The sequence below is a fragment of the Rhopilema esculentum genome, chromosome 16, assembly GCF_057945365.1.
Source record: "Rhopilema esculentum isolate cy_ngs chromosome 16, ASM5794536v1, whole genome shotgun sequence".
Lineage (NCBI taxonomy): Eukaryota > Metazoa > Cnidaria > Scyphozoa > Rhizostomeae > Rhizostomatidae > Rhopilema > Rhopilema esculentum.
This window is the reverse complement of record NC_142830.1, coordinates 10,384,044-10,396,561: the sequence shown is the minus strand read 5'-3', so window position 1 is coordinate 10,396,561 and position 12,518 is coordinate 10,384,044. Positions and strand designations below refer to the sequence as shown.

Sequence of the window (12,518 nt, the reverse complement as noted above, 5' to 3'; positions counted from 1 at the left end):
GTTGATTATTAATGATATTATTTAGCCAGATATTGTGTTAAGAAATCCAATGTAGTTACAGTAAGTACCCGCATATAAGAAAACCCTTTGTAAGAAACAGGCCTTATTTTCTTCAAAAGGGGCTCATTTTATAAGAAAAAATTTAGTCTTGAAAATAAAATGTTTCTTATTTTCAATTATAAAAAGTCATGTTTTGTATCTATGCTCTAGGGTGGTTATAGTGTGTGTATTCTACTGATATGAAAAATTATACTGTAGATTATATGTATTAAATACTACTACGAGTAATATTGAATACACATTAGTACCTATTGGTAAGGATCTTAGACCCTGATGATGAAAAGTCTCTGTTAATTAGAAAATTTCTGAGGCCTCAGTTATAAAAAAGCGGTTTCTTATATGCAGGTACTTAATGTACTTCAAATTATCTACAGAATCTCTGACCATGGCCCCAAATTCGAGTCCTATACTTAAGTATTCTTTGAAGATAGCGCGGAAAATCGGAACAATAGCATACTTTGGCACTTTTCGCCCACCTCGTCGGTATGAATCACTTTAGGTAAGCATAAATTTATATCCAGACATGGATCGAAAGTAACATGAGAGGAAGAAATGTGGGTTTGATCGGTGTCCTGTTTTTGACCAACTGACAGTCGCTAATGTCTTATCTAGTTGAAGAATCTAAGAGCGAAAACGAACTTTTTCTGTCTACTGATATCGGTTTCCTTTGTTTTGATGAAGACAGATTCCAAAACCGCACCATCAGTTTTGTAGAGTACCCTTAGGTGTCTATAGGTGTCTTATGTTTCAAAAAATAAATTATTTTTTATCTAAGAATCTTTAAATTAGGGTTTAGGTTATGGTTAGGGTTAGGAGGTTGAATGAGGACGAAAGAAGCAAACAAATTATTAGATAGATAATTTGATGCAATAAGAATCCCTTGGTACTGTGATCTTAAGCTTCGTCGGAATCAATGAGTCGCGTTGTCACTACCATGAAACTGTTTGAATTAGGTTTTGGATAAGACCTTGATTTATGTAATATCAACCGTCAGTTTTTTGTTAAGTTATAATCTGTTCATTTTGAATTGATTTTTGTTATTAGCAGATTCGCTCGTATAAGGTCTCAAACGTCTTGCGTGTAGTTCCACAAAGCCAAAACAATCGGCTTGATTTTCAAGCACATCATGACAATTTTTCATGCCTAAAAACATCCCCCATTGCATGTAATGTCAGCTGTCTCAAAGGGAAGAGACCCCCCATTACGCAATCGTTCTACTTAGAACCCATTCCCCTACATTTACAGATGTAACAAAATTCTGTTCTGTTATATCTAAACAATAGCCTTTGATAGTCTTGTGTATTACTTTCATATGACGATGTTATTAAACCTATATTTTTCTTATGATAGGAGACCCTTTCTGCAGTCGGAGTAACTTGCGAAATCCTTGTTTCTTTACCAAAATGTATTTTTTTATTGACCTGTTATTTCCTCTGATATTACTGTTGTGTCTACTTTGAACAGATATGGGATATATTCACTCAGAGATCAGCTGCACTGAGGAGATATGGGCCAGGAACTGGATTTATTTGTTGGTCGCCATTGCAAGATTGCCTGTTTGCTTCTACTTTGAAAGATCTATTCAGGTAGCTTGGTTTTTTGCCATTAATTTTTGAGAAAATAGTCTCTGACTTGTTTACTCCGAATAAATATTTGTTGAAATTTATGAATGATTAATTTGATCTTCATGGTATATACGAAAAATATAATATTTTTGCTGATACTAGTAACATCAGTAATTGGTTATAATTACAATTGTACATATGTAGAGATCTTTAGAAAGAAACGCTGCTTGATGATCGCGTTAAGCTTGAAACTCGAAGTAGCTTCTTAGAACCATCCTGTTCTATACACCAAATAGTACGAACAGATCTTTAGATTATTTTGTGACTCCAACTTGTTTTTACCGAAAGTCTATTTTGTGCTGCAGATATTTTGCGAAAATGAATAGGAATATTCTATCATTGAAAACTATAAATACCGACATTTATTAATGCCTTTAAATTTAGTGAATCGATGACTTTGACCTTCGGCCTTTGACTTTGGGCCTTTGACCTTGAGTATTTGACCTTGTTTTTCCAAACCTAGGACTTTTCCTTATCGTGTGTAACTACTCAAATCTGTTTATAAAGCCAAGCTCCCTATACGATAGGCTACTCATTCAACCAAGCTGTCTATAAGATCAGCTAGTCATTCGTCCAAAACTCCTACATCCTTTCTACCATTAAATCGTCTGCAAGACTGCAGTAATTCATGTCCACATGTGCACTAAACTCTTAAACATCGTCAATAAATTTTAAATAGCAAAATCAAGCTTTCTCATACCAAAGCCTACATTTAGGGAAAATTGAAAAGAACCTTGTTCATCAGAGGTTTTTTATCATTAACTTCGTTTATGAATGCTCTGTGTCATCGTACATAGATACACATTCTCAGCCTGATTTTAGGGGACTTGCCTTTTGTCTGGTTACAGCTAAACAATTTTTTACCAAAGACAGTTCCGTGCTTATTAAGATTTTTTCAATCGAAAACATTCCATATTAGTTGGTTTTGTAGCACTTTTCATGTAAGCCTATTGATAGCTAAACACATATTCGCTCCCAACTTCTACTGCAATTGGCAAAAATTGTAAAGCTTCGTATCTTGCTTAATCGCCTTATGTTGATAAGCCTTTTTGGAATAAGTTAGCATACAATGGATTTAATGCAGATAACCTTTTATCAATCAGTTTAATCTGAACTATCCTGTCTTATTTACCATTCACATAAGCCTATCAATTGTTTATCAAACATGTGAAAGCTTGCTGATATAAATTCCAAATTGTTTACTGAAATCAACGAAAAAAATGCAGTATCTATTTAAATGCTTAACCAAATCACGAATCTAAGGTTTTATGTTACAATGCTTGTTTTCAGGATTTGGGATGTCAACAACTGGACATGTGAAAGATGGTCGAATTTGAATGGCAGGTGTAGGGTATGTCTAAAAAGCAATAATTTGTGTTGTAAGAAATAAAATCTTGCACTAAAGAAGCTTCGTTTATTAAAGGCATGCAGCCTGAAAATATATGCTTTGTATATAGTAAAGAGCATTTCGTCCTGATATCGAGAATAGGTACAAAATAAACCATTTTATTCATTCATTCATTCATTCATTCATTCATTCATTCATTCAATCGTTCATTCATTTATTCATGTCATTTATTATGTCATTTATTATGTCATCAAATTATCATGTCTCATTTTATCATTAAATTATCATTTTATCATGTCATCAAATTATTCATGTCATATAGTCATTTATTCAATCATTCATTCATTCATTCATTCATTCATTCATTCATTCATTCATTCATTCATTCATTCATTCATTTATTCATTCATTCATGTAATGATTAATTTAATCATTGACAAGGACAGACTTGAGAGGCAAGGATTTAGGGGTGTTGGATAATGATTGGATTTTGGTGTCTTCTGTTGCATTTTCATATTTTGATACACTTTTATAAGCCAGTAGGAACTCTTTTGATAAAAATAAAGGCATTGAGCATGAATCATATCTACCATTTTGTAATGTCCATTCTTATCAAATAGAATTGTGATAGATTTTTATATTAATAATTTATCGTCAGGTTGCATGCTGGAGCCCGTGTGAAAGATACCTACTGTTTTCAGTTGAGAATGAGTCATCGTTGTATTATCTCTATTTTCAAAAGCAACAAGGTTGGTAATGTCTTTAACTAATTATACCATTTTGAAAATACAGATAGCTTTATAAATATTGCATCAGACAATGCTAATAATAATATTTATGAAGAATTACCTTTTGAGAACTTTAATGAAACATTAGGTAAGCATAGGCTTTTAACCATATCCATTTCCCGCTTCTGCTTTCGTCCCAGCATTTTATGCCAATCGTCATTCGTCATTTTTCTCATGAAAAAGAAACAAAAAAACTTTTCTGTGTCTGAACTTTTGTTTCTTGCCACTTTCTCAAACATGTTTGGTAGGCTTCAGATCCCTCTTCTTTTGTTATTGTAGTTTTCTCTCATTGTTTGCAAAGTGTCCTAACTTGGCTTTTTTAGGAGCAACTGGTTTCGTATCTACATCCAGTAGCGTTGCCGTCAAATGTCTTGATTTCTCCGCATGTACTTGGGAGACCGACACGGGTGACGTAAGGTGAATTATTATTTGTTCCTTTGTTACTAGCTGTCTCATTGATTTACGAGTCCATTTTTCTGTAGTCCGTATTTTACTCCAGCTCTTCGCTGTAGCACCCTGCAAATTGATAGGAAACGTCTCAGTGAAGTTATTTTTCTTGCATTTTATGATCCTTTTGCAGCAGTAACGTCGTCATGCGTGAAGATGTTCCTTCACAGTTTTTAGACAATTGCTACCGAATCAGAAAATTTTCTGCCATGGAAATGGCTTCACACATTTTTTCTTTGGCTATGGGTCAAGCACATGCATTTCACAAATGGTTGAATGCCCCATATAATAGCTATTTCAATTTTTGATGCAGACCTTTGTACAAATTTTACTATTTCCATTTTTACTATTTCCTATTTCCAACGGAAGAGGTTTTGTATTCTAATGTTGTCTTATGTAATACTGAAGTTTTTTACATCACAAATTTTTTTAATTGTGTTTGACAAAGGCATGTGACATTTAACTCTATTATACTAAGATATTTTCATATTAATCGTATAAAAAATTTTGCAAAGGTAGGTCTTTTCTTACTCTGTTCTTTTTGTAACTCGCAGCTAAATCTTTTGTAGTTCCAAAACATTTAGCTCAGAAGTTTATGTTTTGTAATGTAGCTTAAAAATGCTAAAGTTTAGAATGTAATTTAGCTTTCAAATTTTCAGTTCCAGTGGAACTTTAACTACAAATCTCTCTGATACGTGTATGATTTCAGACTAGCAAGTAGAAGAAGATAAAGATAATTTTTCATTTCTTATTAAATTAAACTATAATTATTACATTGGTTATTTGCTATTGACTGGTTTTTAATGGCTATAACATTTTTTAAGTGCAAAATTTCAATTGTTGCACTCAACAAATTGCACATTGTTGTTTTTGCCAAAAAGCTTTACTTAGTGGACAAATTGACATGTTTGAATGTTTGCAAATAAAATGCAACAAGCCCACTTCGTCTTAGATTGATTCTTTTTCCATTATAACAGCATCGGAGGGACTCTACAGTCAATGGCCTGGGACCCAACTGGAAGTAGACTGGCAATTGTATTCAAAGGTATTAGACCTGCCCTTATTTAAATATAAGTCGTTGTTAAGTGTCTTTTGTTTTTTTAAACCCTTACCCTATCCTGAATCAATTTTCCATGTTACTAAATAAGGATCGTTGGCATGTAAGCAAAAATTTGACTGGTTTGTAAAATGACACTGATATAAGTACATCTATATAGTTTATTTTAACCTGGGTTAATTCTGTGGTTATGTGTACATACTTCCAATATTTTACATTGCAATTGTAGCTCAATTCTACCTTCTCGTACGTCTGTGACTTCCGCCGCAAGAACCAATTCATGTCCTTGCAGTCTAGAGCACGAATTATATCCTCAATGCGCATGGTTTTTGCATAAAGAAATGTTCATCCAGACTTTCGTGTTACCTCCTCGACAATCATATTGGCTAGCTCAATACACAGCTTTTTCAAAACCTTCAACTATTCAAATGTGCATCAGCCTTAGCCCTTTCATTATCTTTATTTCAAGTTTTCAAGAATTTATTTCAAGTTTGTTACTTTTTTACCTATTTTTGGTGAGGTGTGAAATTGTTCTAATTGCAGATAAACAAAATGTCAATGGCACACAAACACACATTGGTCTATTTCGCACTGCTTTAGAGCCAGTTTTTGAGATTTTACCTTGGTAAGTGCAATACATCTAAATCACCAACATCGTTGTTGGTGTATGTAACAGCATGGTCCTAAGTTGCTAATCGGAGTTTCGCGCTTAGTTCGTTCATCAGGAACAGTTGCCTAAACTATGCACTTTAAGCGTGTACAGCTCTGCCTATATGACATCGAGCACATAATGACCGACTGGTAAACAGTTTCCATTACATTGCCAATAACAACACTTAAGTGCACCATGTCCTTATTTATTAAGATTCTTTTCACGTAGCAAAATGCTTATCAAAATCTTCTTCATGGTTCTACATAACATTCCTCCTTATCACTTATTTTAACCACATCGATTTTCTTTTGCTGATGGATGATAAAATTTGTTTACAGTGGTTTTGTCACCGGCCACCCCAGCGAGACTCCACTTGCTATTTCCTTCTTGCCGAACTTTAATAAAGGCGCTTTGTTACTTGTGGTAAGTGAAAATTTTGCCTTTTTGCAGATTTTATCATTTCTAATATCTTTCTCTTTCACAGCTTTTCATATATTTTCTTGCTTTATATTTCGATAAGAATTCAACAACTTTTAAAGTACTTTTTATTGAAACAAAGTCGGAATAATCACCTACCCCAAAGTTCACAAATCATTGATAATAAAAAGACGCAAAAATCTCAAATCATTTGATTCCCTTTTCAAACTTTTTACAAATGGACGAAAGCAATTTAAATTTTAAATTTAACTGCTTTAGAGCCTCACTAGATTGATTAAGATTATTGTTTTAGACCATGCTTAGATGAAAGATAGTCTTACATTCGTGGTTGTATCGATTTAATTCTTTTAAAGAGTGAAACCCCTCCGATAGTTGTTCCTTATCAATAGTCTATAATTTTTTTTTCATTTTAATATATCTTCTAACAAATTAAGAAGATGACGTGACTATGGTATGGAAATTTTCCATTTAGGGAATGTTTATGTGGAGAACCCCCAATATGTCATCTAAATATTGGACCTGAAATCACACGTCTTAAAATAAGTCTTAAAAATTACAATTTCTTTACAATTCTATCATGTATTGTTTAGATTATTTGTTTGCTATTTGTTTAATTAAATACGTCTTACCTTTTACAGTGTTGGTCATCTGGGATGGTATCACAAATACCGTTGCTATTTTACACAGAAAGTATAACTGCAATTCCTAATCGAGAGCTTGCCTCTGACCGAAAAGACTACGAGGAATTTACAGAATTTTACCAGAGTGTGACAGAATGAACGAAAATGTCTCATTTGAAGCTCTGTTAAACTCGAGCATTTGACCTCGAGTGATAACAAATACGTAATGCTAGAAAATATTGAAGCGCCGGTAATCCCAGCAACAACCAAATTCTTCTGCGTTGAGCAAATCTTAGTTTATGCAAAGTGATAAAAATAATAATCCAGATACTTGTTCTGGAGTTATCGTTGTTCTTTTTAATTTATGAATTTTGTAAGCGCAGGACTTGAGGTTTCTATTCAGAAAGCAATTTTTTTAAAAGCAATTTATGATAAAAAATCTCAAGCTTTCATTCAGAAGGCTTTTCTAGAACTGCCGTAAGGAAAGATGGCGGCAATGTCCAATTCTAATCCAGCTATGTATTACCCAACCCCTTTTAATAGGAAATAATTCTTGCTATTACACGTTCCCTTTCAAAGAATTTACTTTAGGTGCGGTCAATTCAAAGGATTTCCAAGGAGTTAAGAAGTCTGACTGTGAAAAAAATTCGTCAATTAAGAAACTGTTGCAAACGTTATGTCAAGCCGCTATTACAAATGTTTTAAGCTTATACTTGTGAAAACATAATGATTTATGCAAAAATATTTGTGCACAATTCAAGTGTAAAGGTATGTAGAAGATATGTAGGGGATATGTAGAAGATGTGCGTCATATCTTACTTCTGTTATTTTATAGTAATACAATATAATTTCCTTTGATCTTCTGACCTGATGACTACTTACCCTCTTTCTTCTCATTTTCTTACTCCCTGTTATGCATGGCTTCTATGTACAGCTGTTGCATATGAGGTATGTTGACTCATAAATGGTGACTACATTCACGCTTTGATTATAAAACTTGACAACATAAATTACCCATTCCACAGAATCTTGGTCAAGTTTCCATCAATTTAATCCAACAGTATAAATCCTCGGTCTAAGATTATCTAGGATTCTTCCCGATTCGTGGTTTCTTGCGATTGTGACACTCGTCACTTCTGGTCACTCAACACTGCTCTTTGACATTCATAACTAACCACAATGTTCCTTTTTCATGTTGTTGATTGAAGCATAAATTCAGCCAACGCATTTAAGATTTTGTTACGGGTCAGGCCACAATTGTTAAACTGAAAATGAAGTCTATCTAACTTCAGTTAAGATCCAGTTAATCTGTGCTTTTCTTTTGAATCAAGCCTGCGAATGACGTACCAATGACGCCCAAACACCTCGACCTTTTCGTGGTTTTCTGCTATCTACACAATGTTTTGTTCCATTTTGAAACTCCAGTCACCAGTGACTGGCAACATTTTGTTTGTTTGAGTCACCAATCCACGCCTTGCCTTTATCAAATTTGAAATAAGTCCCTTATACACTACTTTATTTGTTTAAATCTCATTGATCTAAGAGGAAGCTAGTCCGCTTTTAGATCAGCGGGCACACCCACAGCTTAATTCCCTTCAAGTTCAGGTGTCCTTGTACAAGTGGCTCAGACCTCTCTTGTACGAGGAATGTTTTTAATGTTCAATCTATGTTTCAGTCAACTTAAATCCCCCCACCCATCCCCCCTTCCCCTATCATCAGATTCCAGACATAGCTGTCTTTATGTGGCACTTTCGAATTCTGTGGGATTTGGGAATTTCGCTTACGTATCTCGAGCACTTATTTTCGGTTTTTGAAGGAATTTTTAGCTTGCGAGGAGCCTTACAGCCAGGAGTGTCACACTCTGTGGTTAAAAGACGGAGGATCGTTCGAAGGAGGCCTTGGGTTCAATGGTTTAATCGAGGAAAAAATAAGATTTCTGTGCACCCCCCCCCCCCTTGACCTTTTTTCCTAAGATTCTATTGGGAAAGTGCAGTGTCGCAGCATCTGTTTTAGGGTGGAGGTAGAGGGCGAATAATTAGAACAATTTTAATGAAATATATGTTTACGCATGCGCCATTTTTCTGGCAGGACTTGCGTCGTTGCTAAAAAGTGTAAAATGCAACAACGCTTGAAGACAAAATGGACTTGAAGTGCATTCTTGTTCACTGAGAATGTACGCTTACATAACAAACGAAACGTTTTTATCAAAACTCTTATCTCCATATCAAAACGAGGCTCTTGGACTAATAACCAGTGAGGTGGCTAAAAATTAGTATTCATGATTCCTGTACTGCCAAGAATAAATTTAGTTTCTTCTTTTGCAAAAGAAAAAATAGGGTCACTCAACCTAACCTTCCTTCAGCAAGCTTTTAAGGTGCCCCATTTCAACTTAAACTCCTCTCTTTCTTCATCGATATTCTCATTGGCCTTCTTTTCAGCACGTTGCCCTTTCATGGTATTTACCAAAGTTGACAATGTGCTAGCCTGCGTGCAGACCCAGAGCCTCTTCTTTTAAAGTATACAAGAAGTTAAATGTTTTGTTCTACGAAAATGGGATGCATCAAAGGTGATGGCACAGCTTTCATCATCATCACAGAATAATGAAAAAGAACTTTTTCCCTATTCTGTGCCATCTTCATAGACGTTATCATCACAGACGTTACATCATCATCCTTTTCATCATCATTCGTCACCTTTACTCTATGGCCACCATTCTGAATGAATTGTGCAACACGCTGGACCTCCTTGTTTATGTCTAATCCAATCCATTCAAGACAAAGCTCTTTGGACTGGTGCGTTAAGTTCAATTTGCCCAAAATACAAGATCACGTGAGGCACCTTAAAATAACGCCAGTCCCTTTGGCAGCAACCTATTAAAACATTTCAATGAAGCTTGATCAAGTAGGAATTATTTTTTCCTTATTCATTCCGAAAGGAATTAATGGTTTGTATTTTAGCTTTAGTGGTATCTAGTGGTTCTAGGTGCCAATAGTAATCTTATTCATTTCCTCGACCGAAGAAAAACACAAACCTGCTTATTTTAACAAAGTCTAGTGTGATAATCCCTTTTTCGCAGCGACTCTTGTTCCTTATAATGCTTTTATTTGCTTGAGTCATATGAGAATCAGGCAAAAAGTCAAGCAGAATGAATAGTTTATTCTGTCGTCTTTTTATTAAAAAATTTGTCACATTTGACTTCCGAGTGCTCTTTCAAGATTTCAGAACTTATCACAAGCTCACAAATGATTTTTTCTATTAAAAAGATCAATTTCAGACATCACATGATATGTAAAGTTGAGCATACAGAAAAAACAACATGACCACGTTTTTCGAATCAGTGAACACAGACCTTTAGGTAGAATCTTTTCTTCATCAGCTTAATTATACTGTTATTATTCTATTCATAATATATATTCTACTTATTACGTTAAGTAACTTAATATCAAGGGAACATTTTTCCAAAGAGCAAATCTGAACCGTTTCAACTAATTCAATGTGAAAAGCTGAAACACAGAATAGAGAATTACTATTCTGTGGGTGAACGGTCCTTTATTTCCAGCAAAGCCTTTTTCTAGATATCTAACAAAAAAGGTTAATAATTTGGAGAATGCTGTTATATCATATGAGAGAAAAGACTGCATAAGGATTAAACCAGAAAGCTCTCCCCATCTTTTATCAACCTCGTATGTATAGTCCCCCTTTAGGTTTTCTGTACTAAGTAAGAAGCAAACGAATACACGATTTTTGTACAATCACATATAATCAGAAATTGTAAGGAACATTTGTTCTTTTAGACATGGTGCGAGTTGCTCTCAGTGGCGGCGCAAGCCCCAAAAAAGTGGGGTGGACAATGAAGAGGAGGAGCTGATCAAGGGGTCGGGGCGAGCAACTGTTGCACACCGGGTGAGAAATTGTGCTCGTTACTGATAACTATGTTTGACTTATTTTGTAATCCTCAATGAAAAATTCGATTTCATTGAGTAGAAGAGTTCAATTTCATAGGCCAAGGTTTACACACAAAAAGCTAATATCAGTGTCATCAGAGTGGTAACTTTTAGCTAGCTGTGGTTTTAAACTTATTAACGAGGCTTGCTGTGTGCCCTTTCACACGATGAAGCTGTGACAGGTGAGGCTGCAACTTTACTATCCTTACAGCTTAAAAAATGTTTGGGTACAAGCTTTAAAGTTATTTACAACAAGGAAAGAAGGCAAAGACTACACTTTAAGTACCAACTTTTTGGCATGATAAAGCTGTGTTTTATAGATCATCTTCATTATAGTTTCTCACTATTTACGAAACTGATGATCCAAAACACCATACTCTATGTCAGCTAAGATCTTAAAAAGACCATCAAAATGAAAAGAAGTTCCAATCTCAGAGAAGAAACTTACATCCTCCCCCTAATTCCTTTGCCCAGTTTCGAAAAAATTAGAAAATCAATCTTAGAAAAGTGGAGTGAACTTGTCCATCCCAGTCCACCCCCTGGCGCCGCCCCTGGCTGTTCTATTTCTTTGATGCTTTTATTTTGCATGATCATCTGCATAGTTTAAACCTTGTTTAGCTCTCTTTTGCGGGAAACTGAAACTCCTTTCATATATCAGAGCACATGGTTTCGACAACGTTTCAGCTTCCAATAATGTAGTTGACAACCAGGCTACAGGGTTCCCAAATTATATATACCCAATCCGATCCTTGGTTTTATTATTCAAGAATACATGGTCGTTGGCTATGGAGGACCTGAGGACTACAAGTCCCCTTTTTAATGCATGATTCAGGGGAAGATCTTCAGTTTCTAAAATCAAAATAAGGCTCGCTATAACACTGTATGTAAAACAAATTTCAGTCTCCTCGTCGGCGTGGTTGGCTTTATCGTAATTGATAGCACTGCCAAATTAAAAACGCGTGTTAAGGTAAAGATACATGTGCATTTTGTTATATATCTTCCAACAATAGTTGTGAGTCCTAGCGCTATAAAGATTGTTAACCCAAATCTTAAAGTTAACAGAAATAATTATTGTCCACATTGTTTACAGGTATATTGTGCGTTTCTGCATGGACTGGGAGTTATAGGAATATGCAATTCGCGTGCCCCAGTGTAATGGTGGATGTCTAGGGCCTAGCTGTGAGTACCTTCGAAACAGCACATACAAAAATCAATAAGCCTCTAGATTTCTAAGATATAAAAGGCCTCCAGAAACAACCATTACACTGCAATTCACGAAACGCATATGCATCTCAGCCCATGGAGAAATTCATGAAACACGTGCATTTAGCAGCATACGTGAAGAGATTTTTTTACATTTCCTAGAAATCCTGATTAAAGAAGACATCAGAAATATACCAATCCACCAAGCAGCCTCGGAAAAATGCCCTCATTTTCGCAAAACAAAGCCTTTTGTTACATAAATCTAGGTAAACTAGGTGTTTACCTTAATTATTTGTCACATCCTCTCCAGTGGCGGGGTGGCTATGTTTTCCCTGG

General features: G+C 35.1%; 1 protein-coding gene across 2 annotated transcripts in view; it reads left to right on the top strand.

The window, feature by feature from the left end:
* LOC135682338 (aladin) overlaps nucleotides 1-12,518 on the top strand; it is a 310,265-nt gene that overhangs the window by 10,440 nt on the left and 287,307 nt on the right. Inside the window, exons 11-18 of one of the 2 annotated variants that reach the window (XR_016144695.1) lie at nucleotides 1,525-1,646; nucleotides 2,976-3,036; nucleotides 3,692-3,782; nucleotides 4,145-4,238; nucleotides 5,246-5,313; nucleotides 5,869-5,950; nucleotides 6,316-6,400; nucleotides 7,054-7,838. Coding sequence is in view for 1 of the 2 variants with exons in the window: in XM_065197196.2 (XP_065053268.2) it covers nucleotides 1,525-1,646; nucleotides 2,976-3,036; nucleotides 3,692-3,782; nucleotides 4,145-4,238; nucleotides 5,246-5,313; nucleotides 5,869-5,950; nucleotides 6,316-6,400; nucleotides 7,054-7,194 (744 nt within the window). In the remaining variant the exon portion in view is untranslated. Of the gene's footprint in view, nucleotides 1-1,524; nucleotides 1,647-2,975; nucleotides 3,037-3,691; nucleotides 3,783-4,144; nucleotides 4,239-5,245; nucleotides 5,314-5,868; nucleotides 5,951-6,315; nucleotides 6,401-7,053; nucleotides 7,917-12,518 lie in introns of those variants that run through there. The other variant, XM_065197196.2, reaches the window with a different exon arrangement.